Below are 26597 nucleotides of genomic sequence, written 5' to 3'. Positions count from 1 at the left end.
TTTCACGAATCTCACAGAAAGACCCCATCCCAAGCACGCAGCCTGAAGACCCAGCCCGGGGTTACTCACCCTCCTGGTTCCGGTATGGGACCTCAGCCACAGGGGGCCTGGGCTCCAACCTGCTCTGCAGCTGAGACATCGGGGCCTCGGAGTTCTCCAGGGTCTGGGGCGGGAGTGGGCAGTTGGGTGCCTCGGCTGGCTTGGGCACCTGGATCTCTACCCTCTTGGGGGCTGCTTCAGTGACAGGCATGGCAGGGACCTCGGGGACCTTGGAGACAGGGGTCTCCACCCTGCGGTGCACTGACTCCTGGGGCTTGACAATGGTGATCTCCGTCCTCCGCGGGATGGGCTCTGGTGTCTTGTGGCCCAGGACTTCGGCCCTCTTAAGCCCGAAGCGCGAGGGCCCGGCAGCTGAGCCCGTGCTCTCCACCTGCTTGGAGGAGATATCAATGGAAAGCTCAGTGCGGCGAGACATAGGCTCAGGCGCCTTGGGCCCTGCAAGCTCCACCCTCCGTAGGGATGGCTTCGGGGAGCGCTGGCTCAGGGAGTCTACGAGGCGAGCAGCGGGCTCCGAGTTCTTCACGCCCAGGTCCTGGAATTTCTGGCTGGAGCTGGCCACCGTGGTTCGAAGCAGAGGGGTCTGGACCCTCCGGGGTGGCGTGGAGTTGGGTGGCTCAATCTCCTCGACTTCGAACGATCTCTTTAAGGCTGAAAGAGAGAGGGGAAGAGTGGATGCGGTGTGCACACTTGCAGAGGGGCCCTGGCAGTACATGGTGTGTTCTGTGTTTCAATAAAAAGGGCAAAGGTGCCAGGCCAGGGGAGGCAGGGAATCCCAGCTACTTGGGAGGCTGAGAAAAGATCTCAAGACTAAGGCCTGTCTGTGCTACAGACCAAGATCAAAGTCAACATAGGTACCTTTGTGAGAGAGAACCTGTCCCCTAAAGAGCGAGGGGCAGATACAGCCCCATAAAGGAGTACTTCTCCACCACGTACAAAGCCCTGGGATCGATACCCAACACAGTCAAAAGGGAAAAATGAAAGGACATAAACACACTTGCTAGGATGCCACAGAGTTCAGAAAGCCACCTCCCTTTTCTGCCTAAGTCCATTGGAGGACCTCCCACAGAGCACCAACTATCGGGAGGCTGGACTGAGAGGAAGACAGCCTCACGGCCCACTGTCCATTCTGCTGTGGCCACCTGTCCTGCTGCAACCGCCTGTTCTGCTATGGCCACAGCCCAGACCGCACAGCCTCCCTCTCTAGAGACAGCCATAGGATGCTCTGACTTAGGACTCTGGAGTTTCCTCCCTTCTTCCTCTCCTCCCTGAGCACACACAGACCCCATCAGTCAACAGAGCACCACCAGCCACGAGCAGTGACACCCTGCGACACCCCCATGGCAATACCCTGACAGCTGTGCTATAAAGAATACTATTACTTGGTTGCCAAGACGGCACACAACCTTAACCCCAGCACTCGGGAGGCAGAGACAGAAAGATCTCTGAGTCCGAGGCCAGCCTGGTTTACAGAGTGCATTCCAGGACAGCCAGGGCTACACAGAGAAACTGTGTCTCGAAAATCCAAAAATCCAAAAAAGAAAACAAAATCAAAAGCAAAGAATATTTATTATTCCTGGGGCTGAAGAGAGCTCAGAAGTTCAGGGCAGGTACTGCTCTGGCAGAGGTTCGATTCCGGCACTCACATGGTAGCTCACAACCACCCATGGCTCCAATTTCAGGGCATCCTGTGTCCTGCGTGCATGCAGTGCACACATATTTGCACAGGCACACTCATATACACATACAGTAAATATTTAGGAAAAAACAAGGAGTATTCCCTGCCTGGCCAGCGTGACAGTTTGGCATGTAAAGGCTCTCATGACCAAGTCTGACGACCTAAGTGCCTCCCTAATATCCACACGCTAGAAAGAAGTGACCCCCACAAGCTCTCCTCTGACCCACATGTACACATAACTAAATAAATGTCATTTTAAAAAGAATACTATTTCCCTGGCAGAGAACACCCTGTGAAGTGCCCAACAGGATGGAACCACAGCACCTGTCTTTTAAATATCAAGACTGTAAGTAAGCCCTCCACACCTGCTCCCTAGGCTCGGTGCACACTCAGCGGTGCACACTCAACGACCTCCTTGCTCCTGGTCCTGTCCATCTGGTACTCCTGGCCACGCAGAGTGCTGCCCACCCAGTTCCCACGCTGAGGCCCAGTGTTTCCACTCTGCCGTGTTGACACCACCGCCAGAGTCTGCTCCCGGGATCACAGCAGTGTGGCGGCTAGGAAGCCTCCATACTCTTGTCTACGCAGCCACCAGCGAAATGAGAACCAGCTGTGTAGGTTAGCCAGGCACAGTGCGGGAAGGGCCCACGTGGCAGAACACTCGACAGCTCTCACTCCAGACAAAGCAGAGTCTTCTTCACCAAGCCCAGAACTCAGATTTCATGGGACCCCATGGTGCCCTCTTCCTGCCCACAGCAAAAAGGACCAAGAGCTGGCCCAGCTCCTAACTACAGCCCCAGGGTCACATGTAAGGGCCCCAGTTCCAGCCTTCTCCCATCCCTGTCCCCACCCTTTTGCCATCCCCGCTCTCAGGGCTACAGTACCAGACTTCCTTTAGAAGATTACAAGCTGGGACAGAGATACTCACTGAAAAACTGGTCAATAAAATGCTACCAGAATCCACATTTTAAAAAGGCAGGTATCGGGACACACCCTTGGAATTCCAATGCTCGGAAGTGGAGCTCAGTGGGTCCCAGAATTTAGCCTCTGATTTCCAGGTTAGCTAAATCCTGACTCAAAACCGACTCAGAGGTCAACTCTGGATGAGCGTGTTACACGGACACAGATACACACACACACACAGTATGTGTGTGCAAGCATATTATATGCATATTACACACACATGCATCCATGCAGGCATGCGTGCATACACACATACACAGGGGCACATGCGCGCACACGCACACACATACACAGGGGCACATGCGCGCGCACACACACACGCACTCACACACCCATACTGCTGGTGTCAGAATTTCTTCCCTGGGAAACATGAGCAATGTCTTACAAGGTCCCAACAACAAATTAAAATAGGATTCCCCAGCTGCCCCTGGGGAACTGGTGAGGTAAGGGGCTACCTGCAAAAACATGGGTGACCCCAAAACAGCCACACGAGAAAGTCTTTACCCAGAATGAATGATGGCGTCCCCACAGTCACATAAACGGAGCCCGCTCAGCTAACTTTCTCCAGCCTATATACACTAAACCCTTATGGATACCCCCAAGAGCAACTAAGGAAGAACTGCTTACAAGTAGCTAGAAGGAGAGGCTAAAATATCAGGTGAGGAGCCAAGGCCCTCCCCACCCCCTCCTTCTCTAGGGAATGTCAGCCATACGCTCCTGATGGGCCTTGCAAGCAGGCACTGCTGTGGCCAAGGCAGCACTGTGCTGTGTGAGGCCACATTGCAGGGGCGAGGGGCAGAGGAAGCCCAAGCTTCTAGGACTTGGCTCCCCAGACTGGAGCACTCCTGTGGGGTCCCATTTATAGTGCTGGTTGCCCTTTGCTTCTGAGGGACACAGAAGGGAACAAGGCCCCGGGCTGTTGTGTTCAACCATCCCAGATGCCCAGGAAGCAGGAAGGGCAGTTACCATCTGATGGATACCAGTTGGCAGATACCAGCTGATTGATTGGCTGAGGGGTGGGGTGTGGACTCCAGGGTACCTGTCTCTGGCGAACCTACAGTCTGAGCTTCTCACCTTCCGAGAGAGTCTAGAACACTGGAGTTTTATGGTTCCTCTGCTATTAATTGATATATTTTGTTTTTTTTTTCCAGACAGTCTCGTGTAAGTTGACCTCAGACTCAATCTGTAGTGGGCTAACCTTCCTTGAACTCCTGATATCCCGTCTCCACCTCCCAAATGCTCAGATTACATGGGTGCACCACCATGCCCAGGAAATAAATTTGGAAGCCCTTAGAATTCTTTCTTCTTGTTTTTTGTTTTGTTTTTTAAAGTAACTTCGTGTATGGCAGATAAATGTGCTCTACCACCGAGCCACATCTCCAGTCATAAAGTGCAACGACCCCCACCCCCACCCCTCACTGCCCCCTCCCCATCCTCAGCATCGGGATGGAGCATTGGACTCCGCGTGTGCACTCTGCCAGCGATCTATATTTTCATGCGGGATTTTGAAGGCTGGCATAAAGCTATGGCATCCATGGGCCCCAGTCAGCCATGATCTCAAGGCTCCTAGGCCCTTGGCCATCTATACAATGTGCACACAGACAGGAGGTGCCTGCCGTGTAAGACCATCCCCAGATAAGCACCTGCCGTCCTCCTCAGAAGAAGAAGAATCAGGTCCCCAAGCCGGGTCTTTCCAGGCTTCCTGGACACCATGCTGTCCACAGCATGCCTTCCCGCACCACTGGCTTCAGCGAGTACACTCAGAACCAGATATGGCCTACTCACAGCAACACAATCACCTCACCACCTTATAACAGTGTGGCCATGGGCTTCTAACTGCGGGCACGGAGCCCAGAGTGTGAGCCTTGGGAGCAGGGAGGCAGTGCCTTCACCCCATCCAGCGCAACAAGCCCCAGCTTCTTCAAAGGTTGCATAAAGGCTTAAAAAGCAGCACCCCAAAGACCTGTACAAGTGATACCCCACAGAGCCTGTGGAAGGGACATTGTGGGAAAAAGGGTCTTACGGACATTTGGTGGGGGGAGCTGGAGAGATGGCTCAGTGGTTGAGTATTGACCCAGGTTCAATTCCCAGCACCCATATGACAGCTCACAACTGTCTGTAACTCCAAGATCTGACACCCTCAAACAGACATACATGCAGGCAAAACACCAATGCACATAAAATAAAAATAAATAAATTATATATTTAAAAAGAACATTTTGAATTTGGGAGAGACACCGAGCAAGTAGAGTCCTAGAAAAGGAAGTGTATAGGATCATCCGGGAGCTGGAGAAGCCAGAGGACAGTCAGAGATCTGAGGGACGCAGCCCCCAGCCAAGAGCCACAGCCGCGAGGAGAGGCAGGAGGTACCTCCTGGGAGGTCTGGATAGAGTGCAGCCTTACTGACACCTTGAATGCAAACACCGGAACTAAGAGAGAATGAACATGCCGCCTTGGTGCTGGCACTGCATTACAGCAGGCGGGACGCGGGAACTGCATTACAGCAGGCAGGAGCGGGAACTGCATTACAGCAGGCGGGACGTGGGAACTGCATTACAGCAGGCGGGACGCGGGAACTGCATTACAGCAGGCGGGATGTGGGAACTGCATTACAGCAGGCAGGAGCGGAAACTGCATTACAGCAGGCAGGAGCGGGAACTGCATTACAGCAGGCGGGACGCAGGTACTGCATTACAGCAGGCGGGACGCAGGTACTGCAGTACAGCAGCCCAGGACACGGGTACTGCATTACAGCAGGCAGGATGCGGACAGCCGTAGGAGAGATGAACTTGGAGTGGTGTGAGGCCATCAGGCCCTTCCTCTGTCTCCTGGAACCTCTGTGAAGCCCCACAAAATGGCACAGAGTCCCACGCTGCAGCTCAACCCCGGAGCATCTATCTGTGACCATGGGCCGCTCTGAGGATCTGAGACCCTGACGTGACTACATATCGGATCCCAAGGACTGACTTGGTAGCAGGGTGGCCTTGAACAGACCCAAGAAGCTAGTGTATCCAAGGAGCTGGGCAGGGGGCACCACAAACTGTGCGCTCCTGCACACAGACACATGTAGGGCCCAGCCATACAGGAAAGGTCTCCACACTGCCCTTGGGAGCTAAAACAGTGCCACCAGCCCTTAGAGCAGGAAGAGGCCCCCCTAGCCCTTCATCACCCAATAACGCTATGGAGGACTGGCTCACACACACCCCAAGCCAGGCTCAAGTCTCACATCTTCTCTGAGCCTCCCTCAGCCTCCACCCTCCTAACTTGAGTCAAAGCCTGCTGAGAAAGTGGGCTGCTTCTGGCCCACTTCTGGGATTGTATCCCATGGAAATAATCCAAAGATTTATGTACAAAGACATCTACGTCAACACGAACATGGCACACGCTGGAAACAATTCAGACTTACACGCCAAAATCCCAGAGTCATCAAAATCACATCACGGAAGATGAGAAACGCTGAGAATATTAAGTAAAAATAGCAAGCTATAAGCCGCCACGTACACAGACCCTAACTCCCGTCCCAGGCACATGTGCGGTTTGCACGCACACAGGCGCGAGCGCCCACTCAGGAATGACGGCCTCTAGATGGAAAGGCAGTGGGTGTGTTCTTCGGATCCTCCCGTCTGGGCCTAACACTCCAGTGGTAAACGTGGGTCACACTAAGACTTCCGGGACCCAAGACTGAGGAGATGGTTGTGAGAGTTGCGACCTCAGGCTCGGGATGCAGCTTCCCAGCCAGCCCCAGCTGGGGAGGTGGTAAAGAACTCGCTTTGTAAGCAACAGGACCACAGTCAGATCCCCGGGAACCATGTGAAAGCCAGGTGTGGCGATCTGCATCCGTAACCCTCGTAGTGACGCAGGGACGGGAGGATGGGGCCATTGACCAGCCAGTCCAGCTGAAATAGCAAACTCCGGGTTCAGTGAGAGACAACTGAGAGGACCGCAGGCCTCCACAGGTGTTCAGAGGGGTGACGACATCTGCCACCAACCCACCCCACACCCCACACCCCACACACCACACACACAATATCCAAGGCCCAAAACAAAAGACATTTGTAAAGACACACCTTGCTAGGAAAAACTCTGGCACTTCCGCACAACTTTGCACAGGGCCCCAAGGGCCCCAAGCCGACACTCACCTCCCAGCTCTTTCCAAAAGCAGGAGCTGAGCACAAGCCCCTCCCCTTGCTTGTCCCTCAAGCACCTTGTCTCAGCTGCTAGGCACAAAAAGAGGCCAGCACCTCCTTCCAGCTGTAAAACCCTTCTTCCCCCAGAACCCGTGGGGGGGCCTATGCTGGAGCAGCCAGGGTCTGGGCCTGCTTAAGGAGGAATGTGGCAAGCACAAGGGACCATTGTTAAGGCCCCTGCTCTGACCGCGGGCTGCGGGGAACTTCTCAACCTCTGCCGGCTCCAGAAACCGGATCGAACACTTCCTGGTGCACGGACTGCGTTGGGCCTGCTCTGAGAGGGGAGGCCAGGGAAATCAGCAAAGCCGGGCAGTGCCATGTGCAGCCCCTGTGGGAGGGAACAGCGTAGGAGCACAGCTCGGGCTCTAAGACACCGTCTCGGGTCAAACAAAGCCTTTTCTTCCCAGGAGCTGCAACATACAGGAGCCACTCGGAAGGCAGAGTCAGCAACAGAGTAAAGCAGTCCACCCACAGGAAACAACGCGCCTGTATGAGGAGTCTGTGGATGCACCTGTATCCAGAGGTGGGCTTTGGACCAGCAGGCTCCTCCGGCTGCGACCGCACTGTCTCCTTCTCAGACTCCTTTGAGAAACGGGCCTCAGGCCCAGATCCTCACTCTGAGATAGTGTGGGGCGGGGCGGGCGGCAGGCAAGGCCTTGGCCTTGGCAGAGCTGGGGCTGGCTGGGAAGCCTTGCCCTCCTACTCCTCCTGAACTGGAAGCAGCAACTCCCACCCTGCACTGGGACTGGAAGCCCAGAGCAAGGGCCCCAGGCCTCCCTTGCTGACCTTGTGGTCTGTGAGCCTCCTTCGAGGATGATAACTGAAGACTGAGAACGGTTGGAGACACAAGGAACGTCTGCGTGCTAGAACGCAGGGCCTCACCAAGCTGTGACAGTGACCATGACAGACAGCTTCAACACTGTTGTTGGGAGTGGCTCCGCAGGTGGCCTCCTCTCCTGGCTGAGACTGCACTTGCTGCTCAGACACACTGCAGGCCTTTACCTCACCTCAGGAAGCCTGCCTCTGCTCCGCCTGGGGTCTGAAGGAGACCACGCCCTAGTCTTCCCTGAACTGGAATATCAGCACTCCAATGCAGCAAGTTCTGGGGCCAGTTTACAGTCCGCAGGGCTCCCCAGGACAGGCTGAACACTATTCCCTTTCTTGGTCTTGTCCTCTCTATCCTATCCCAACATGGGGACCCCCGTGGCCACCTCCCCCTTGGGTCCCTGTCTCAGGAGCTACTTTTGGAGGCCTGGGCTGCTGGTGGTGTGGGTAAAGTCAGGCTGGGTGAGTGGAGGCAGGTGGGGGTAGGGTACAGGCTTAGGACAAGGAGAAGGCTACAGATGAGTGACAGGGGGAGGGATGTCCCTTCAGGAAGCAGAACCAGCCCCAAAGGAAGAACTTAAAAATAGCCCGGGTGAGCAGAGCCTGTACTGGAAGTCTGTAAACAGCTATTGTTCCCAGCCCCGAATCCCTACCAACAACCACATGGGTTATTTAACAAGGCTAGGCCAAGTCCAGATAAAGACAGAGGAAGCTCTTCCTCTTGAGAGCGGGAGCCCCAGTCAGACACTTCAAAGTCCAGGGTCCCAGAAGGAAAGGGAGAAAGCAGGGGCTGACACCAGGGGAGCCTCCCCTCCCGCTTGCGATGCACCTTCCTCAAGGCCAGGTCCTGCTGTGTCCAACAGACAGACCCTGGAGAAGCCACTTCTGCCCAGGGCTCCAGCATGGCAGCCAAGGGCTCTGACTACCCTGGCTTATCTGTACATGTGGCCCACAGATGGAGCTTGCTGAGGCTCATGACACTAAGGTCATGGCCCCGAGGGTCCTGTTCCAGGATCCCCGCTGCCTGCCTTTGGAGACCTGGCGTAAACTCACAAAGCTCTAACCCGAATCTTTGGGTGAGGAAAAGGCTGGACGCTTCCACCCATCCACCTCTAGGTATCCCTGAGAAAGGATTCTGCCAAGGGGTTTGGGGCTCCAAGGACAAAGCCTTTCCACTGAAGCTAAGGGCCAATTCTGTGTCCTCTCCCCACTCCCTACTCTCCCTCCACCTCTTCTCTCCCCCTCCTCCTCCACCTCTTCTCTCCCCCCTCCTCCTCCACCTCTTCTCTCTTGGTTCTTTGAGACAGAGGCTTACACTGTATATAGCCCATGCTGACTTCAAAGTCTCAGTGATCCTCCTGCCTCAGCCTCGAGTGTATGTAGCACCGAGCCCAGCTCCATAAACTGCTTTCCGGTGACTTCAGAAATAGACTTCTTTCTCTGCCAAGGTCACTCTGGGCACTCAAGGTCCCCCTCACTATCATGCTCAAAGGCAGACTTGGCACACTCTGAGATGATCACGTGAACAAGTAGGTCAGAGACATCACATCTCTGCAGCTGAGATAAGGCCAAGAGAAACAAAGAAGAAACACACACACAATGGGGGTGGGGTCCCCTCCTCAGTCCAGCCCACAAGGCAAGTGACCCACATCACTCCTTTCAGAAGCCAAGTGTGGAAATCCTTGCCCAGGCAGTTCACGGGCAGCTGTAGGTGGTGGAGACCTAGCTCTCGGGATTCCTGCCTCTGGCTTTTCTTCGGCAGGGTGGAAAAGTGCTCCACTCCTGGGTCCTTCCTAGGCAGCCTGCCCCAACTTCAATCTGTTAATTTCTCCCTGGAAAAACCCGTCAAGCAAAGGTGTAGGATGAAGTGGCTACCTGGTCCACTTTTTTTTTTTTTTTTAAAGATTTATTTATTTATTATATACACAATATTCTGCCTGCATGTATCCCTGTGGACCAGAAGAGGGCACCAGATCTCATTACAGATGGTTGTGAGCCACCATGTGGTTGCTGGGAATTGAACCCAGGACCTCTGGAAGAGCAGCCAGTGCTCTTATCCTCTGAGCCATCTCGCCAGCCCCTCCACCTACCTTCTTTAGGGTGGGCCAGGGGCACTGAGATAGACAGGGCTCACCCAAATGACGCATTTATGTGCTATCTTCTACAATCTACAACTATGATCCTGCTTCGGGAGAATTTCTCTAATTCAAGTCAGGGTCCGAAGGACTACCCTGGATTAGAGCGGACCCTGAACCAGTGACAAGCGTCATCATAAAAGATGGGAGAAAACAAAGCTGAAAAACCACACACATAGACGGACAGCCACATGAGGGTGGAGACCAGGATGCCAGGGATGAGTCTGCCAACTGAAGACCACTAACAGCTTCCAAAGCTGGAAGAGGCATCGGGCAGAACATCCCTCCCTCCCTCTGGGCCTGGAGAACATACTAACACCACAGACACCTCGAGGTGGGACTGCTGGCCTACACGGCTCTGAGAGAACACAGCGTGACAAAGGTAAGCCCCACGGAATCTGATGCTTTGAAACAGAAGCACCAGAAACGAAGGTGCCCCTGAGCACTCGGAAAAGGGAAGAGAAGGCTTGTGTGCAGGCCCGCGGCGGAGCCTGTGTGAGACCCTGCACGCCAAAATTCGAGGAGAAAGAGAAGGGAAGGGGTTAGGAGAAGGGGAGGGAAAGAGCTGAAGAGGGAGAAAGGGTCTTGAGCATGCTGCAGCCACTGACTGGCTTTCTGACTGTTCTGAAGCCACCTCTCCATCCTGGCTTGTAAGTCCAGAGAAGGAACACTATGACCTGGGTGGGCCTCCTGCTTCTCGCAGCCCACCATGCTCCCTGCCCAGCTTCACATTACTGAGCACCATTAACAATGACCCCTTTGCTGCCGGGATCGTCAGTGGAGGTGGGGTCCCCTCCTTATCAGTCCGTCCGCCCCAGCTCGCACATTGTAGACAGACTTACGGCTCCCCATCAGAACCCAGAGTTCCTAGCAGGGCAGTGAATTTCAGGGTCACTCTACCTGCAGAAGATGCCCCCCTCCCGGTCACACACACACAGAAGGACTTCTGGTGGCCACATACAGGGTCAGGAAGCCTCCTCACAATTCCACAAAGATATCAGACAGGCAGCAAGAAACCTCTGCCCAGAGCTCAAGGGGGACCTGAGTAGACGCCCTTCCCCAGGGAGCTTCCAACTTTCTTCTTCCAAAGCTGGCCCAGCCCCTCAATGAGGTTGCTTTAGTGAAGGGTGCTCTCTTTGTAGGCTTTAGACTCTTGCCTCCAACCTCCCACCTTGGCCCCTCCTGCCTAGAGCCCCAGGGTCATTCCAGGCTCACCATAAACATGGCTACAGGATGCAGCGCCCTTTCTTCTTTGCTAAATTACAGCTATGGGACTCGAACACACCTGGAATCACCAGCTGCTGAAAGAAAAAGGAGCCAAAACTAAGAAGATGTGGAAGAGTTGAGGAAGAACTTCCTGGTTCAGGATGAGGCTGCGGGGGAGAGGAAACCACTCTCCCAAAAGCTGTGCAGGGTTGACATGGTTGTTTTTTGTTTATCAGAAAGAGCCTTATATTGCCAGGTTGGTCTCGAACTCACAATGCAGGCGTTTGAACCCCTTGCTCCTGCCTCTACCTCCCAAGTGCTGAGATTTGGGGCATGTGTCACTGTGCACATCCAGAAGTGGACACAGAATGGACACAGACGTGGACAGGTCCCTGGAGGAGGGTCTGGACGTTCCCTGCTTTGGGGGAGGGGAGGGGATCATGTGACCTCTGAGTCCCCTCAGGTCAAAAGTTCCTAACTAAAAAGCAGCTGGTGACGGCAGGAGGGGGGCCGCGGGAGGCCTCTAACTTCAACAAGAGCAAAACCTGAAGCTCTTAGGGTAGAGGTTAGAAGCCCCGGGGGAGGAGGCAAACTGTCCTAAGCTTTAATGGGCCCACGTCCTTCGTGCACTTAGACCCTGTGGTCCTGTCTGTGGACAGAAAGCTGAGACTCCAACTCCAGGCCAGAGCACAGTGCAGCCCACTCTCCTCATCTGCTCCCCACCATCCAACACCGTCAGAAGGTCCCAGACTCCCCAAACTGCTCTCCCATACTCTGAGGCTCTTCACAAAGTCTCATTTCCCATGATCCTCTCGGCGGAGGGCACTCCAAGAACCCTCTATGGAATGAAGACCAGTCAGCTTGTCTGATATAGGCCTGACTGGGTCCAGCCTGGGCCTTTCCCATGCTTACCTGGTGGACCAGGAGGACCCAGAAATCCTGAGGGAGACTTTGGTCTGTTTCCACTCTAAAGCATAGACAAGAATTGCTAGGCAAGAAAGAACCAGTTCTCAGGGTCCAGTTTTCCGGTACAGCCATCCCTTCTCTGTCCTGCCACTAGGCCCTGGACACACGGGTAGAGACCAGTCCTGACCTGCCTGATTAGAGCAATTCCCTCCCTCCTTACCTCACCCACCACGGGAAAATCTCAAAAGCACTTTAAAAATGGAAAGCAAAAGGCAGAAGCAACCCTTACCACCAGGGGCCACTTGGCCCAGGTGGGACCCTCCATCAATCAATCATACCAGCCCTCATGTTCAGAGTGCCAGATGGGGCGCTCAGCTCTGGCCTGAGGCCCAGGCAGATATGAGCTGCGACCTAATTACAGGGCACAGTGACCCCAGGGGGCAGAGTTCAGGCTCCGGTCAGAGCAGCACCCAGGAGCCAGGGGAGGGGTCAGAGGCCAGCTCTTGACAATCACACCCAATGTTCACCCAGTGGCCTGGAGGTGGAGACAGCCACAGGGACCACACAGCCCTGCCTGTCCCTTCTCAGCCTTGCTTGGCTGGGTTCCACTGAACATGAGGATGGGGTAGGTTTATTCTCTGTTAGGCCTCAAAGACATAGAGCAAAGGAGGATCATGGGAAACTGAGAGTGCCAATGGGTTTGCTGTGTAGGAGAGGCCCCAGCTGGACACTGAGAAGATTCCAGAAGGAGCTGGCATGAAGCAGTCAGGGGTGGAAACTAGGCGGGGCTGGGGAAATGGGGGACCCTCCTAAAGAAACTCTCTAGGGTCCCCCTCTGTCAGCAAAGCACTGGACACTCCATGAAATCCTCTTGAACAGAACCTTGTGAAAGCTGGCCATAGTCCAGGGTCCCCATACTAACCAGCTCTCAGGAGCCGAGGCTCAGGGAGGAGGACCTAGGACCAGAGGGACCTACTGAGGCGCAGTTTTGGGAGAAGGGCCAGCGGGTCTGGGGAGGAAAAGGGCCAGTGGGTTTGTCTGGAGACTACGCTTTCACACAACAGGTGCAGGAAGGAGGAAGCTAAAGTCTGTCACAAAAATGTCCACCTCCACCACAACTCGCCCACCACCCTGTCTACCTACGCGGAAGTTGGACCACAGCGGTGTGCTGCAGCAACAGAGATATAGGGGACAGAGCCTTGATTCCCGTTGTCCCTCCCAAGTGCAGCCTCTCAGGTCTGTTTTCCGGGTACCCCACTGCTCAGCCTGGGCCTGAACTCCACTGCCCGTAAGATCGGCTATGTTACAGACTCAATATATCCCCAAAGGAGAGGTCAGAGTAACACTGGGTATCCATGAAGGCCTTTGCAAATGCCCTTAGGGAGCTCAAGGTGACATCAGCCTGGGTTCAGAGTGGGGAGACAGAAAACAAGAAGCCAGGGGCTAGTGAGCCCGGTCAATGTGTAAAGGCGCTGGCTGTCAAACTTGACGACCTGAGCTTGATCCCCTGGACCTACATGGTAGAGAGAGAGAGACAGAGAAAGGGAACCAACTTCCACAGGTTTCCTTCTGATCTCCATACGCAAGCCACGGCACACACGGGTGTGCACATGAATGTGTGTACACAAAGGAAGAGAAGGAAAGGAGGGAAAGTCTTCTAAAAACTAAAGACAGACAATTCAGAGGCACAGACTAAGATCCCATGAGGCTGAAGCAAAGGCAGAGGGACATGCCTGCACACCAAGGGTGACCCAGTCAGTCATCTGGAAGTCACCATGACCCAGAGAGGGCAGATGCCTGGCACAGGCTACCCCTCCGAGTGGCAGAAAAACCCTGCCCCACACATCCCTAGGGCTGCACTTCTGGCCTCCAGCGCTCTTTCAGACCCGAGCGGCTGCATTCTCAGCTGCTGAGCTTCCCCTGGGCCTCCTGGGACCGATCACGATCACGCTGTCCCCACCGATGTCCCCTATCGTTCTGTATCTCACACATCTGTCCTAGTCAGCTGTTCGCTCTCAACACCCACTCAGTCCCAGCTCCTCGGCTCCCAGCACTATCTTCTCCTGCCACTGTTCGGGGAGCTTCTGAGCGTCCCTCAGTGGAGACAAGAACTCTCCTCTGCCTCACAGGAGCGCCCCTCTTCCATGCAGGCATCAAAGTCCTTCCCTCAGCCGCCTGGTCCTCTCAGGTGGACAGACCACCTCTCCAGCCCACATTCACTGGACTGTTTACACCAGTACCAAAAACCCTGGAAGGACCTGTATACAGTAAATGGAAATCCGAGGTGCCAGAGAGCAATCTGACTGATCCCAGGACCGCCAATCCACAGCCCAGAGTCCAGCAATGCAGCCCCTGACCTCTGACCTGTCTTCAGGCACCTGGCAGCTGGGGACCAGGGGATGTCAGGCAGGAAGAAATCTCCTCCTGTCCTCCCAAGACACTGCCTGAGAGTCTGCCTCAGCAGGGACGAGGCCCACCAGACTGAAGCCCCACCGAGGGAGGTGTTGGGAAAGTGTCAATACAGGAAGGAAGAGCCTGTCGTGATCACAGGGCTGCTGGGACCATTCTTTTCTCAGCTAAAACAAAACGGAATTTTTAGCCAAGGCATCCTTTGTCCTGGGGAGCTCTGTGGACTGCCCAGAGCTGGGGGATGATTGTATGAGAAATAAATAACCAAGACCATCTACATCCCACAGTGGTCCAGGTGCAGGGCCCTCTAGCCTGGTTCCTGAAAAGGAAGTTCCTTTCCATCCCTGACACAACAGAGCACAAACAGATCCAGCCCTAGCAACTTCTCTCTCCTGTACCAACCTGGTCGAGCCACTCCAGACACTGAACACAAGCCTGGCAGGGATGGACACAGAGGAGTGTTCTCATCTTCTCACTCTAGATGAGTCATTCCGCATCAGAATAACATTCAGAACATAAAGCATAGTCCCTAGTCAGAGGATGGAGGACCTGAACACCCCAGGCTTTTCCCAAGGGGCAGCAATTGGGGACCTCTGCCTTGCAGGGGGTTCACAAGCCTCATTCACTTCCTGGCAACTTACAAAATGCAAACCCAGTGGCCCACACCATCCTGGAAATGGCCCTGCCTGTGGGCACCCCAGAGCTACCAGCTCAGCAGCACGCGCTACCCCCTCCCTGCTTTCCAGCAGTCGCTGGAGGACAATGTCCGGTTTCAGCCGCCACGGATCCCAACAACTCGCTAGGCAGTCACAAACTGAAGGGCACCCAGAACGAAGCTACCAAAGGGGCACTGCTGGGGACAAAGGGAGCTCGTGAGTCACAAGGTTGTGGCCCACAGCCAGGGCCTGAAAGGGAACTGGCTGCATGTCCCTCCTGCAGGAAACACATCACAAATGCAGCAGCGTGCGCACACACCCATCCTCCGAGCCACTGTCACCTTCCTCCAGCTGACAGTCACCGTCCAGCGAACAGGAACCTGGCTTCCTCATTGCTGTCCTCTCTATATTGCGCCCTGGCAAGGGGAGGCCTAGGGGGCTGGAATCTCTCAAGTCAGGAGTGACTGAGTACTTCCCACACGCCCTCACTCCCCAGACACACGTGCGCGCGCACACACACACACACACTCACACACATACACACACACACACACACACACATGCCGGCGACACCCAGGGCAGTAAGTTACTCTTGTCCCCACATGACTCTAGCACAGATAAGAGAAGCCTGCCATATTTGTTTTGTTCTGTTTTTTTGTTTTTTGAGACAGGGTTTCTCTCTGTAGACCAGGCTGGACTCAAACTCACAGAGATCCACCTGTCTCTACCTCCCAAGTGCTGGGATTAAAGGCATGTGCCACCACCGCCCGGCAATTCTTTTTATACTAAAGGAGGGGGAGAAACATTACAGCCCCTGATTCATCTCCAGATCTTCATTTTTCTGCCCTGCAATAAGAAACACCAGGCAGGGCATAGTGGAGAATGTGGTGTCTCTAGGCCTAACGTAGAACCAGGACAACATGCCCACTTTCACAGCAGATGGGAAACTGAGGCACAGAAAGGTAGAAGCCTTGTGCAGTTCTTTGAGCTCAGAGTTGAGTCACACACTCTGTCCTCATGTCCCCTGAGGCCTCTGGGGAAAGATCCAACTGCCCCCGCTACACAGCCTGCCAGATGAGAGCAGAGCTCCTGTTTCACAGACGCAAGACTAGACCGAAGCGGAGGCCACCCCATCAGCCCCTAGGCTCCAGACCCCAGATACCCACTCTCTCCTGCCAAAGGGACTGAGAGTTCCATCATACTCAAGAGCCAGACAGATGAGAACGGCAAAGATTCACAACATGACGGTGGCACCTGGCAGGGACTAGGGCGCAGGTCTCAGCACGGGAACTGACAGCCAGAGGCTAAATGGCTAGGACACACGGGGTCTGCCAGGCAGTGCCTGCCCACACCTTAGCAGCAGCCACAGAAGGGTTCACCTTGCTACATCACGGTTAGAGGAAATGGACATGACAAAGAGGAAAAGCTGGTGGGAGGGATGTGCCTGGGAGCTACCAGGAAACAGCTGCGAGGGCCAGGACAGAGACTTGGGTCAGAGACAAAGAACGCACAAGTACAGGAAGAGACACAGTCCCCTTCCCCACCACAACCAGCCCCTGACAGCTGGCTCCAGGGCAGCTGTTCGCAGAAGCCTGGCTTCCTCACTTAAATATCAGCAGAGAGGTAACTGGGAGAGCTGCCACAGCATGACCGGATGTTCAAGACTGTTCCTCGGGTCGGAGGAGTGTTCCTACCCCGTCCCTCAAACCCCGCTGTCCGCAGCCCAGCTTCTCTGAGCCAGGACCTGGCCTCCTCCCTCCACCCTCAGCTGTACCAGGCCAGGCCGCCTGTGGTAAGAGAATGAGAGATCCCAGTCTATGGTCTACTTCACCCCCAGGGGCCCCTGGTGGCCAAGGGTTTCTTTTGTTGTTTAGAAAGAAAAAAAACCAGCTGCCTTTCCTGGGGTTTCCGGAGGGAGGGCCCGGCTTGAAACTCACAGTTGCTGGCACACCTACAGCTGCCTGCACACCTACAGCTGCTTGCACACCTACAGCTGCCTGCACACCTACAGCTGCCTGCACACCTACAGCTGCTTGCATATCTTCAGCTTCTTGCACACCTACAGCAGCTCACACCCTGGCTGGGGTTCCACACTTAGGACCTCTCCCCCACCCAACTTGGCCTTCAGCTCCGCGTGCCTCCTGGCTGGGAGCAAAGGCACAGAGCCCACATCTCACAGGCACAAGCATGAGAATTTTTCATGCTGCCAGGCTGGCCTGCACAAGAGGCCCACCCATTCCTGCTGAGCACGCCAGGTGCGGGCACCCTGTGGCTTCTGCAGAAACAGTGGAGAACCTGGGAGTTTTCATTTTGCACTTAAGGAAAAATCCCATAACCAGTTCATTTTCAGAGCGGTCCAAAGCCTGATCCATGATAGGGGACAGCAGGCAAGGGACATTGGAGTCAGGAAAATGAGTCCATTTATACCACAGATGCTATCTGTCCCTAGAGGACACAGGGCAGGGGCCTTCCCTTCGCAGGGAAGCAGCCCACCCACATGGAAAGCAAGGCAGAGTCCTCCATCAGAGTCTGTTTCCTGAACCCTGGGAGGGTGAGCCCCTGCGCAGAGCGTAGAGTCCACGAAGGATGCTGGCTGCAGCAGGCTAGGGCCACATTCTCTATGTCTGAGACTGACCACTCTCTCGGCCTAAACGGAAAATGAGACAGGAACCGTCAATGACCACTGTCAACATCCTAGAGGTATAGAAGGGGTCCACCTGGAACCCAAAGTGACTACTTCCCTCGTTCCCAGAGGCTCCCTCAACTGCGGTCTCCCATAAGGAGGTGTCCAAGTCCCGTCTGCGAGGGCCTGTGAGCTCTTCATTCTCACACTGTGGGTTGGGAGTGGGAAACCAGGATCCTGTTTAAAGGTGTGACATTGGTTGTATAGAGTTCTGGAGTCCCAGCTTCTCAAAGGCGAGACACTGTAAAAGGAGACAGGGAACAATGCCAGGCCCCATCTAGGCAGCAAGGGGCAGCTGTCCTCAATCCTCCCCCTTAAGCAGGTTCAGAAATCCCACCCGCCATCTGCAGTCAAGGGAGCAGATGGTCAGTGTTCAAGTGTCTGCACAGTCTCCCTGTAGCCTCAAGCACTTAGTCTTAGAGTCACAAGAAGCTGTAAGCTGTACGGGGCAGGGATGAGGCTGTGCACACAGGACCACAGCCCTTCGGTTCCTGGACTGTGGGCCAAAGATGCCAGGGAAGAGAGCGGTGGGAAAGGATCTATTTCCAGGAACAAACCGTGACAGAGAAAAGCCTAAGTGGGGCAGGAGAGATGGCTCAGTGGTAGCAGCACTGGCTGCTCCTGCAGAAGACCCACGAGTGGTGCCCAGCGCCCAGGAAGCTCAGAACGGTCTGGAACTTCAATTCCAGGGGATCTGATGCCCTCTTCTGACCTCCTCAGGCATCATGCGTTCACTGGTGCACACACAAACATGCAGGCAAAGCACCCACACACCTAAAATAAAAACAAATCTGTAACAAAGTTTCTCCTTTTGTGACAAGGAGGGAGAATGGAAGGGAGGGGAGGGGAGAGGAGATGAGGAGAGAGGGAGGGAAGGAAGGGGTAGAACAGAAACCCCACCTACTCTTTGTCTCCCCCCCCCAAGGTGTTCCTCAGGAAGCCAAGGGGACAGGTTTGGGGGGGGCTAAATGTTTATGGTTCCCATAGAAAGTAAGGTCGTGCTGTCTCTTTCTGTAAGTTCTTGAGATTGTCTTTTTAAAAAAAATGGGAACAAACTGGAAATTTTTAAAACATCTGCTGATTCCCGACAGCATGGAGCCTCCAAGTTCTGTCCAGACCAAATTAAACAGTCAGAGCCCAGAAATACCCTCCGGGTGCCTGGGGGTGTCCAGAGGCCAACTGGCGGGTCTCTCTAGCCAAAGAGATGACAAACCCTTGGGCTTCTGAGATTGTGTTTGCAGAAAATTCCATGAGCCTCCAAATTTGGGAAAAAAAAAACTAGAGGCCTTTAGAAAAAGACAGCCACTGCTCGGCCAATCCTCCCACCCCTGGCTTAGTCAAAAGAAACTACATGAATTTTCTTCCCAATGAATGGGTCTTTGGGGGTGGATTTATGTCTGTGACCCTCAAGAGGCTGAGGCAGGAGGACTTCTGTGAATTTGATGGGCGACATAGGGGGAGGAACTGTCTCAACTATCCTACACTCCCTCAAAATGAAACTGCCTAGGGCTTCAAGGTGGACCACACCAAGAGTCCTGTGGCTGCCCAGTGCCCTTACCCCAGCCACTGTGTGTGAGCAGACCACACACATCTCCGCCTTAGGGCCCCTGATCCCAGGCAGGCCTGGGCCAGCCTGACAGAGGTGGAATTCTGTCCTGGGTTTAGGTGTCAATACAGATCCTCCACGCGGCAGACTAGCCCCCGACAGACAAAAGTGGGTGGTCACACAAGCCACCAAGGTCAGAATCCTAGCATGACCTCTTCTGAAATGGGAGGTGGAAAAAGGAAAGGGGACCCAGCTCTGTCCTCCTGGCACCAAAATGTCAGGCCAAACCCTGTCCCCCAAGAAGGGCAGGCAGAGGCCACATCCACCAGGTGGGAAACTCCCTGGCTCCTAGACCAAGCACACAATCGAGCACTTGTATTCTCTTTGGGAACATCAGTCCTGGGTGGTGGTAGGTACTTTCAGCACATAAACAGGTCAACCAGGTTCTAAAGAACAGCCAGACCAAGACAGAGGACTGCAGCCAGGGCAATCAATCCCTTTTTCCAGGTATCAAGTACCCCACAACCCTCAACTCCAGGCGCAGGTTCCCCAAACCTTAGGGATATGTAGGGGGTGCATGGCTGCCACTGGTGCCCAAGCCAAGTAAGCTGAAGATGTGTAGATTTGGCTCCTCAGCCCTCCGGTTTTCTACTGGATGGACAATCATACCTCAGAGCTGAGTGAGCACTATGGCCTCTAGGCCACTGTGCACCTCCATTAACAGGGTCCCCAGCTTGTCAGCCTCGAGGCCCACTTCACAGCCCATCACCAGGTGCATGCCCGGGGACTGTCAGCACTCGGCCCTGCAGATGGACATGCCATTCCCTTGCCTGTGATGTTCTGGTGGGAGATATTGGGACAACCTCCCAGGAAGAAGGACCCTGCCCCCCATGTGACTCTGACCTCCATGGAGAATATCAGTCAGGGAGGAGGAGGGGCTCCCCCACCCTGCTTCATCTAAGGTCAGAGAGATTCCCTGGAGAGTTCTATGGGTACCAAGTCCCCTGAGACTTGCCACCACCAGGGGTGACTATGTTATCCAATCTTGTCCCCATGGTGGGCTCAGACAGGTTCTTGTCTGTAAGACCTTCTAGAACTGAGGATCTATATGTCTTGTACAAACATCTCCCGGTTCCAGTAGCTGCTGCAACACCCCCAACCCCATGAAGCCAGTTCTGTATCTCAAAAAACACCCCCCAAAACCTATCAGATCATCAATCATAATGGAGGCTCAAGTGAGCTGAGAGACTGGCCCTGAGCCACACAGCTTCCAAACAATAGAGCAGGCTCAGCCACCAAGTGCCCAGGCTGCCACCATCACTCCCCCATAAGACCTCTCTCTCTCAATATAAACTCTTGCCCCTCTCCAAACCCACCCCCTGCCACAGCACTTCCTTCGAACCCTTCCTGAAACGCCACATGCTCCAGAAAGGATTCCAAGCTGATGTCCCTCAGAGGTGGTGTGCCCACCCCCACTAGATGTCTGACTCAGGTAACCCTTTGTGGGGTACTTACACACCTACCCTCCCTAACGTCTAGTGAACTTGTTTACACGGGAACCACTGATGGGAATCACCTGGTGTACCAAGTTGAGGATGTCAAAAGCTTTGGGATTCACAGAAGAGGCCAGCCCCTCTTCATTGCAGGAAGCCCTGGGATTCCCCTCAGCCCCTTCAGTGGCAGTAGAGGCACTAATGGTAGGAAGGCGGCGTTCCCAGGAGCTGGAGTGTTGGCTGGAAACCTCAGGAGTCGTTGCACAGAAGGCCCACGGGTGTTAATTAAAAGGACAAGCCTACAGCTACCTGCAAGCAACAGGCCCTTCGTCCAGGGAGCGAAGCGGCACTTGGGTCCAGCCATCACCTCCACCTTGTCCAAGAGGTGGCTGCACGGTCCCTGCCTTCTTGGCCACCTCTCTAGTGAGGGGAAGGACCACAGGATCTCCAGGACCCAGTGCGGAAGAGCTTCCTCCAGGACACTGGAGAAAAGCCTTGCCACTCGGATTGGAGTGTCTGGGCTTCTGGGCCAGATCTGTTTCAACAAACATCAAAGATTGACTCTCAAGATTGTTCTGGGCGTGCAAAGCTAGTTACAGCAAACTCTGGAGAGGAGAGCAGGCCAACAGCTGGCGCTCGAAGTGGCTTTTGTTATACAAGGGCTCGGCCTGTAACTGTGTTTGCGATAACAACTCTGGCCTCTGCTCAAGAACACCATCCAGCTGCCCCGTGCTTCAGCGCGAAAGGAGAGGGGAAGGGTTGACTCCACTTGCCACCCCGTCACAGGGAATGGCGGGTGTCACTCATGGGAGAGAGGTGGGTGCCAGAGTAATCTCATCGGGAAGGGCAGGCTAAAAAGCCAACTAAAAGCCCTTTATGTTGAGAAATACGAGAGTAGAAAATCACAGAGAGATGAGAAACTAGCAAGATTAAAACCTCCATCAGCAAAATAAGAACTATTTTCCACCCCTGGGGAATGGGATAGAGGGGGAGGGGAGCACCTTTCTTGAAAGGACACAAAGGCCAGGTACCCAGACACAGGAAGTTGCCACTCTCTCAGTCCCAAGGGACAGAAAACCAAAAGTTCGAATCACCACAAGACCTCCTGATGATCACCAGTGTGACCCCACCCCACCCCCGGGGTTCCTGGGGGGATAGTGACAGGAAGGGGATATACGGGGACAGATGGAATTAAACAGAGGGAAAAAATGGAAGGAGATGTGAGGGCCCAACAAAAAGACAGGTGTGTGATGATAACACAGCCCTACCTGCTCCACACAACCACACCTTATACCCACCAGCCCCTTGCAGGGAGGCACACTGCTCTGACCTGGGGAACCTAACCCACCAAGGGCCACTTCCCTCTGTCCTGTAGGATAGGATGCTCCTGCGTGGTACAGCTGCTAGCTCCAGACTGCCTGGATCCGAGGACCAGCAGGCTCTCTGCTCAATAAAAAAAAAAAAAAAAAAAAAAAAAACCACCCCCAGAGATACACATAGCTCAGAGCTAACCCTGTCCTGCGGGGAGCACCTGGGGCGCACCCCTTCAGCAGGCCACAGTGCCCCATGCTATGAGCCTGTCTGTCCAGCCTCACAAAGGGACTGTGGGGCCCAGCAGCTGCAGTCAACCTGGCTCTTTTCTCCCTCCCCCTTCCCCAACTACCTGGGAGAGGCCCACATACCTGGTGGGTGGAGGCATGAGCCAGGACGCTTCTCCGGCTGGCTTCCCCAGCTGATTCTGGTCACACTAACATCAGGGAGCACCTGACCTTCTGTGGCTGGGCTCCTCTGAGCAAGCTGGCCCCTCTTCCCAGAAGTCTCTGCTGCTCACCGCCTGTGGGGGCAGGCTGGCCAGCGAGCTCTTCTCCCCCTCACACACCCTACTTGCACTCAAGATCTTGCCTCCCCATCTCCCAACTGCTAGTTGGTCTCCTGTGGTGCCAGCTTCTATCACCCGTGCTGGGCTGGGTCACATGTTCCCCATCCCTCCATCTGTCCAGTTGTCTTGGGCTGTCCAACCCCCACGTGCACACCCTCTCCATATACCAACTCAACTCCATACTCCTAGGACACTGAGGGGCCACTTTTTGGGTCCTTCGTTGATTGCACAAAGTTAGACAGCCAGTGCACAAGTGCCATGCATGTTTACACAAGTGCGTGCACACACATACACACCAACAACAACTTCCACTATTGATGGCCAGGGGCTAGTCATTGCTGGCCTGACCCTATTCCCCAGTTGAGCTGTCAGGGTCCCCAGTAGGAAGACTGGCATTCCCAGGAAAGCAGAGACGGGAGGCCCCACTTGCTTAAGACTGCCAACCCCTATACCAGGGTGCTCTCAATGAGGCCATTGTCTTGGATTAGATTTGAGGGTCAAGAAGCTGGCTTGGGAGGCAGCCCAGTCAGGGCATGACATTGTAAGGAAGGAAGGAGCGGCCAGCCTCCACCTCCACAATGCAAAGGGTACCTACCAGCTGCTAAGATGGGCACCATCCCCAAACATCTCCCTCCTCAACAAGACCTTCTGCAGAAACCCCTGCAGAAAATCCTCAGGAATGCCTCCCATGTCTGGAGTAGAGAGCAAACACAGAAGAGACCAGGACCTATAAAAGGTGGTACATCCCCGACCCCTCTCATCTCCCTCTGTCCCCTCACCCCCACCCAGACTTTGGAGAGAAGGGAACTGACGGGCTGACTTTCAGATCCCAGGAGAATCAAAGTCTCCAGGGTACAGGCGAGGTGCACAGAGGAGCCTGGACAGTCACTAGGGCATGCAGAAGACAGAACAGAACAAAACAGGCCTGGGAGACCCCAGAACAGACATGGACTCCAGGAGGTCCAGGCCATCAGAGACACAAGTTCTGCCTAGAAGCGGCTCTGTCTTGTATCAGCACACAGATGCGAAGTGCTAGAATCTAAAAACTGCTCCCAACACTGAGGTGACCAAGTGGATATGATATCCCAGGCTCCTCAAGGGCCAGCGCCTGCCAGCACACCAGCAACCACCAACTTCCCAGACTTTGCACACACACCCCAATACAGAGCAAAGGCTCTGCTCCCCAAATAAGTCACCCAACTCAGAGACACGGAAGACCTCGGGTGGGCTTACGACAAGCCCCCTAGTTCCAGCATGGGGCCTTGGAGCACCCCCAACTGGTCTCTTGTAGGTCTAGGGCTGCTGCTCTGGAACCTGGCTAACTTTGTGCAGCCCTTCCTCACCTCGCTCACAGCCCACCAGAGGGCTCTGCCCAAGGCTGCCTGAGAGCCCCTCAGAGGGGCGGGGGCTCCCGGCCCGGCAGAGTCAGGCCCGCCCCTCGGAAACCCAGCCCCAGACGCGCGCGGGACACCATTGTGTGAGCCTCCCTTTCCACTGGCTTTATTTACTCCGGAGGAGGACGCAGGACTCGGGGCCACCGCACCGGCAGTGGCAGTCACGAGGCCTCTGGAAAGCGCGCGCATGCAAGCCCAGGGCGGGGATGGCAGGCCCACTCTTGAAGAAAACAGCCCATAAGTATTTCTGCACTTTGTAAACTCAGGACCAGAGACGAAAGTGTTGTCCTTGCGCGCTCACAGGGCCCCTCTGTCCCAAAAGGCTCTTCCCTCACAGATAGATAAAGATGTCCCAGGCTTGGATCGGGGATATGGGATATCCCACCCTGGACCCTGAAACTCGCCGGGCTGGGATACCCTTGGATGCAAGGGGCCTGAAGGCTGATCAACTTTGGCAACCCTTGCCAGCCCCGGGACTGGGCTCAACCCCAACCCCGGAGCTGGCGTGGGGGAGGGGAGGACGGTCCACCCTGAGGATTCAGCCGCCTACTGGATCCGAGGAGGGGAACTAACTCCCACGCTGAAGAGGGTTGAGGGCGAACACCCAAAGAAGAAAGCCCACTGGTTTCTAGGGTGGAATTGCGTTCCCCGGAGTAGTTCCGAAGAAGTCAAGCCAGACCCAGAGGAGGCGACAGTCGCTGGGCAAACACAAACAACAATAAAAGGAAGAACACCCCAGAGGCAATGTGAACCTCGGGTCCCGGGGGTGCGTGGTTCCCAACTAGAGGGTCTATCAACTACAGGATCCCTAATTAGGGCTCTTCATGTAGGCAACACTGGGTCTGGGGGGCAGAGCCCCAGGGTGAGCAATCCGGGGTCGTGCCTCTCCTGTGCTCACCCCTGTCCCGTTCCAGGCCCGCCTGGAGGCTCTTGCCCAGCTCGCCAAGCAGCCGCTGGGTCGGGCACCCACCTTCAAAGTCTGAAATGATCCCGTCCAGCTGTGCGTTGACCGCGGGGTCGGACATGGTGGCTGGTGCGCAGGGAGTCCCGCGGAGCCCCGGCTCTGCGCGCTCCCGCTCCCAGTGCCGAGCTGGCCGCCCGAGCCCCTCGGCCCCCACGGTCGGCTGAATGAATGGGGGAGGAAGGCGGGCGCCGGCCCCTCCCCAAGCACCCGGGCCCCCGCCCCGCCCCCGCCTCCCGGCTGGATCAGGTTCCCGCACCCCGCCGGACTCCGCGACTCCGCACTGGCTGTTGCGCCCGCCTGTCAAAACTGGGCGGAGGGGGGGATTGGAACCAGAGCAGCTTCTACAGGGACTGCGGAGTCCCAGGCACACGACCTGAGCTGGCCCCCCTTCTCCCTTCCTGGCGGGTGCCCAGGGGACCGCGACAGACACGGCCTCGGCCCCTCCCCCTCACGCCCCTCCGCGGCCAGATGTGGGCGGATGTGGAGGATGTGGAGGCCGGGCCACAGCAGCGGGCGGGCGCCGAGGGGGACGAGATTCCTCCCCTTCCCTGGGCGCAGTGTTCTTGCTGCCGGAGGCTTTATTTACGCAGCCGAAGTTCGTGAACGCCTCCTTCGCGTAAGAGCACAGGGCCTGCAAGGGTTAAGGGGCAGCGCTGGGCTAGTGCGTGTCCGCAAGACCCCACGCTATTGACTACAGGGCTGAGGGTCCTGGAAGTCCCCCAGCATCCAGTACATCGAGGACTGCTACCCCCCTAGAGTCCCCGGGGGTCGCTGCTGCACCCTTTGGGTAGGTGCTACAGAAGGCAGAGGGCAGAGAGAGGCGGCCCTTCAAAGAGTCGTTCCCGCACCCCTCCCCCCTTCCACTGTAAGGGCTTCCTGAGTACAGAGAGTGGACCGCGACCTTCCCTGCAGAAGAGAGAAACTATAGTTCCTAACATCAGAAGAAAGGAAGAGGGCTGCTCCTGGGCCCTTTCCTCATCAGTGGGTACCCACAGCTTGGCCTTTCTCTGTCCAAGCAGCCTTCACACTTCAGACATCCCTGGGCAGCCAGATAAAACCATGGGTTAGACACAGAAGCAAGTCACCAGTTACCAGGAAGGGTCCTTAGGGAGACCGGGGTGTTTCTCCGCTTCCTGGCTGAGCCAACAAGTTTCCTATCTGACCGTCCACTGCTCGAAGCGCTACCTCGGACTCAGGACCTCTGTGCAGACAGGGCTCTAAGGATGCATAGCAGGAGATAAGTCCCTGCCAAGTGGGTGGGTAGCCTATCCCCTGGTCCTCAGTGGTGACAAGTGAGTCCTTGAGCTGTCCTGGCTATGGGTCTGCTTCCTCCATCACTATAAAAGTGTGGTAATGGGGGTGGGGTGGGGTGCTGAGACCTGCAGAGGCAGGTGAGGCTGTGGAGGTCTCTGTAGGAGAGGCCAAGCCTGAGCTAGGTTTAGTGTGTGTGTGTGTGTGTGTGTGTGTGTGTTTTAAGCTCCTGGAATAGAGTCCGGCCTTTTTCAGAAAATCCACCCCTCCCTCCCTCCCTCAAGCCTCAGATGGTTTAAACTATTTTCAACCAAGTGAGCTTTGTGGACATGGGAACTGCAAAACCACGGCCATTTTAGAGGCCC

General features: G+C 55.3%; 1 protein-coding gene across 4 annotated transcripts in view; it reads right to left on the bottom strand.

The window, feature by feature from the left end:
* The window catches only part of Septin9 (septin 9), a 156979-nt gene that overhangs the window by 69912 nt on the left and 60470 nt on the right, over positions 1–26597 (bottom strand). For 2 of the 4 annotated variants that reach the window (XM_050140065.1, XM_050140066.1), the window contains one exon: positions 70–708. In XM_050140065.1, coding sequence (XP_049996022.1) covers positions 70–708 — 639 coding nt within the window. Of the gene's footprint in view, positions 1–69; positions 709–11060; positions 11150–24987; positions 25430–26597 lie in introns of those variants that run through there. The other 2 variants (XM_050140068.1, XM_050140069.1) reach the window with 2 other exon arrangements.

This window comes from Alexandromys fortis, unplaced genomic scaffold (genome assembly GCF_014885135.2).
Source record: "Alexandromys fortis isolate MF-2015 unplaced genomic scaffold, M_Fortis_MF-2015_v1.1 scaffold_39, whole genome shotgun sequence".
Classification (NCBI taxonomy): Eukaryota; Metazoa; Chordata; class Mammalia; order Rodentia; family Cricetidae; genus Alexandromys; species Alexandromys fortis.
Note: the sequence above shows the minus strand (reverse complement) of the source record. Positions and strands in the feature narration are given on the sequence as shown.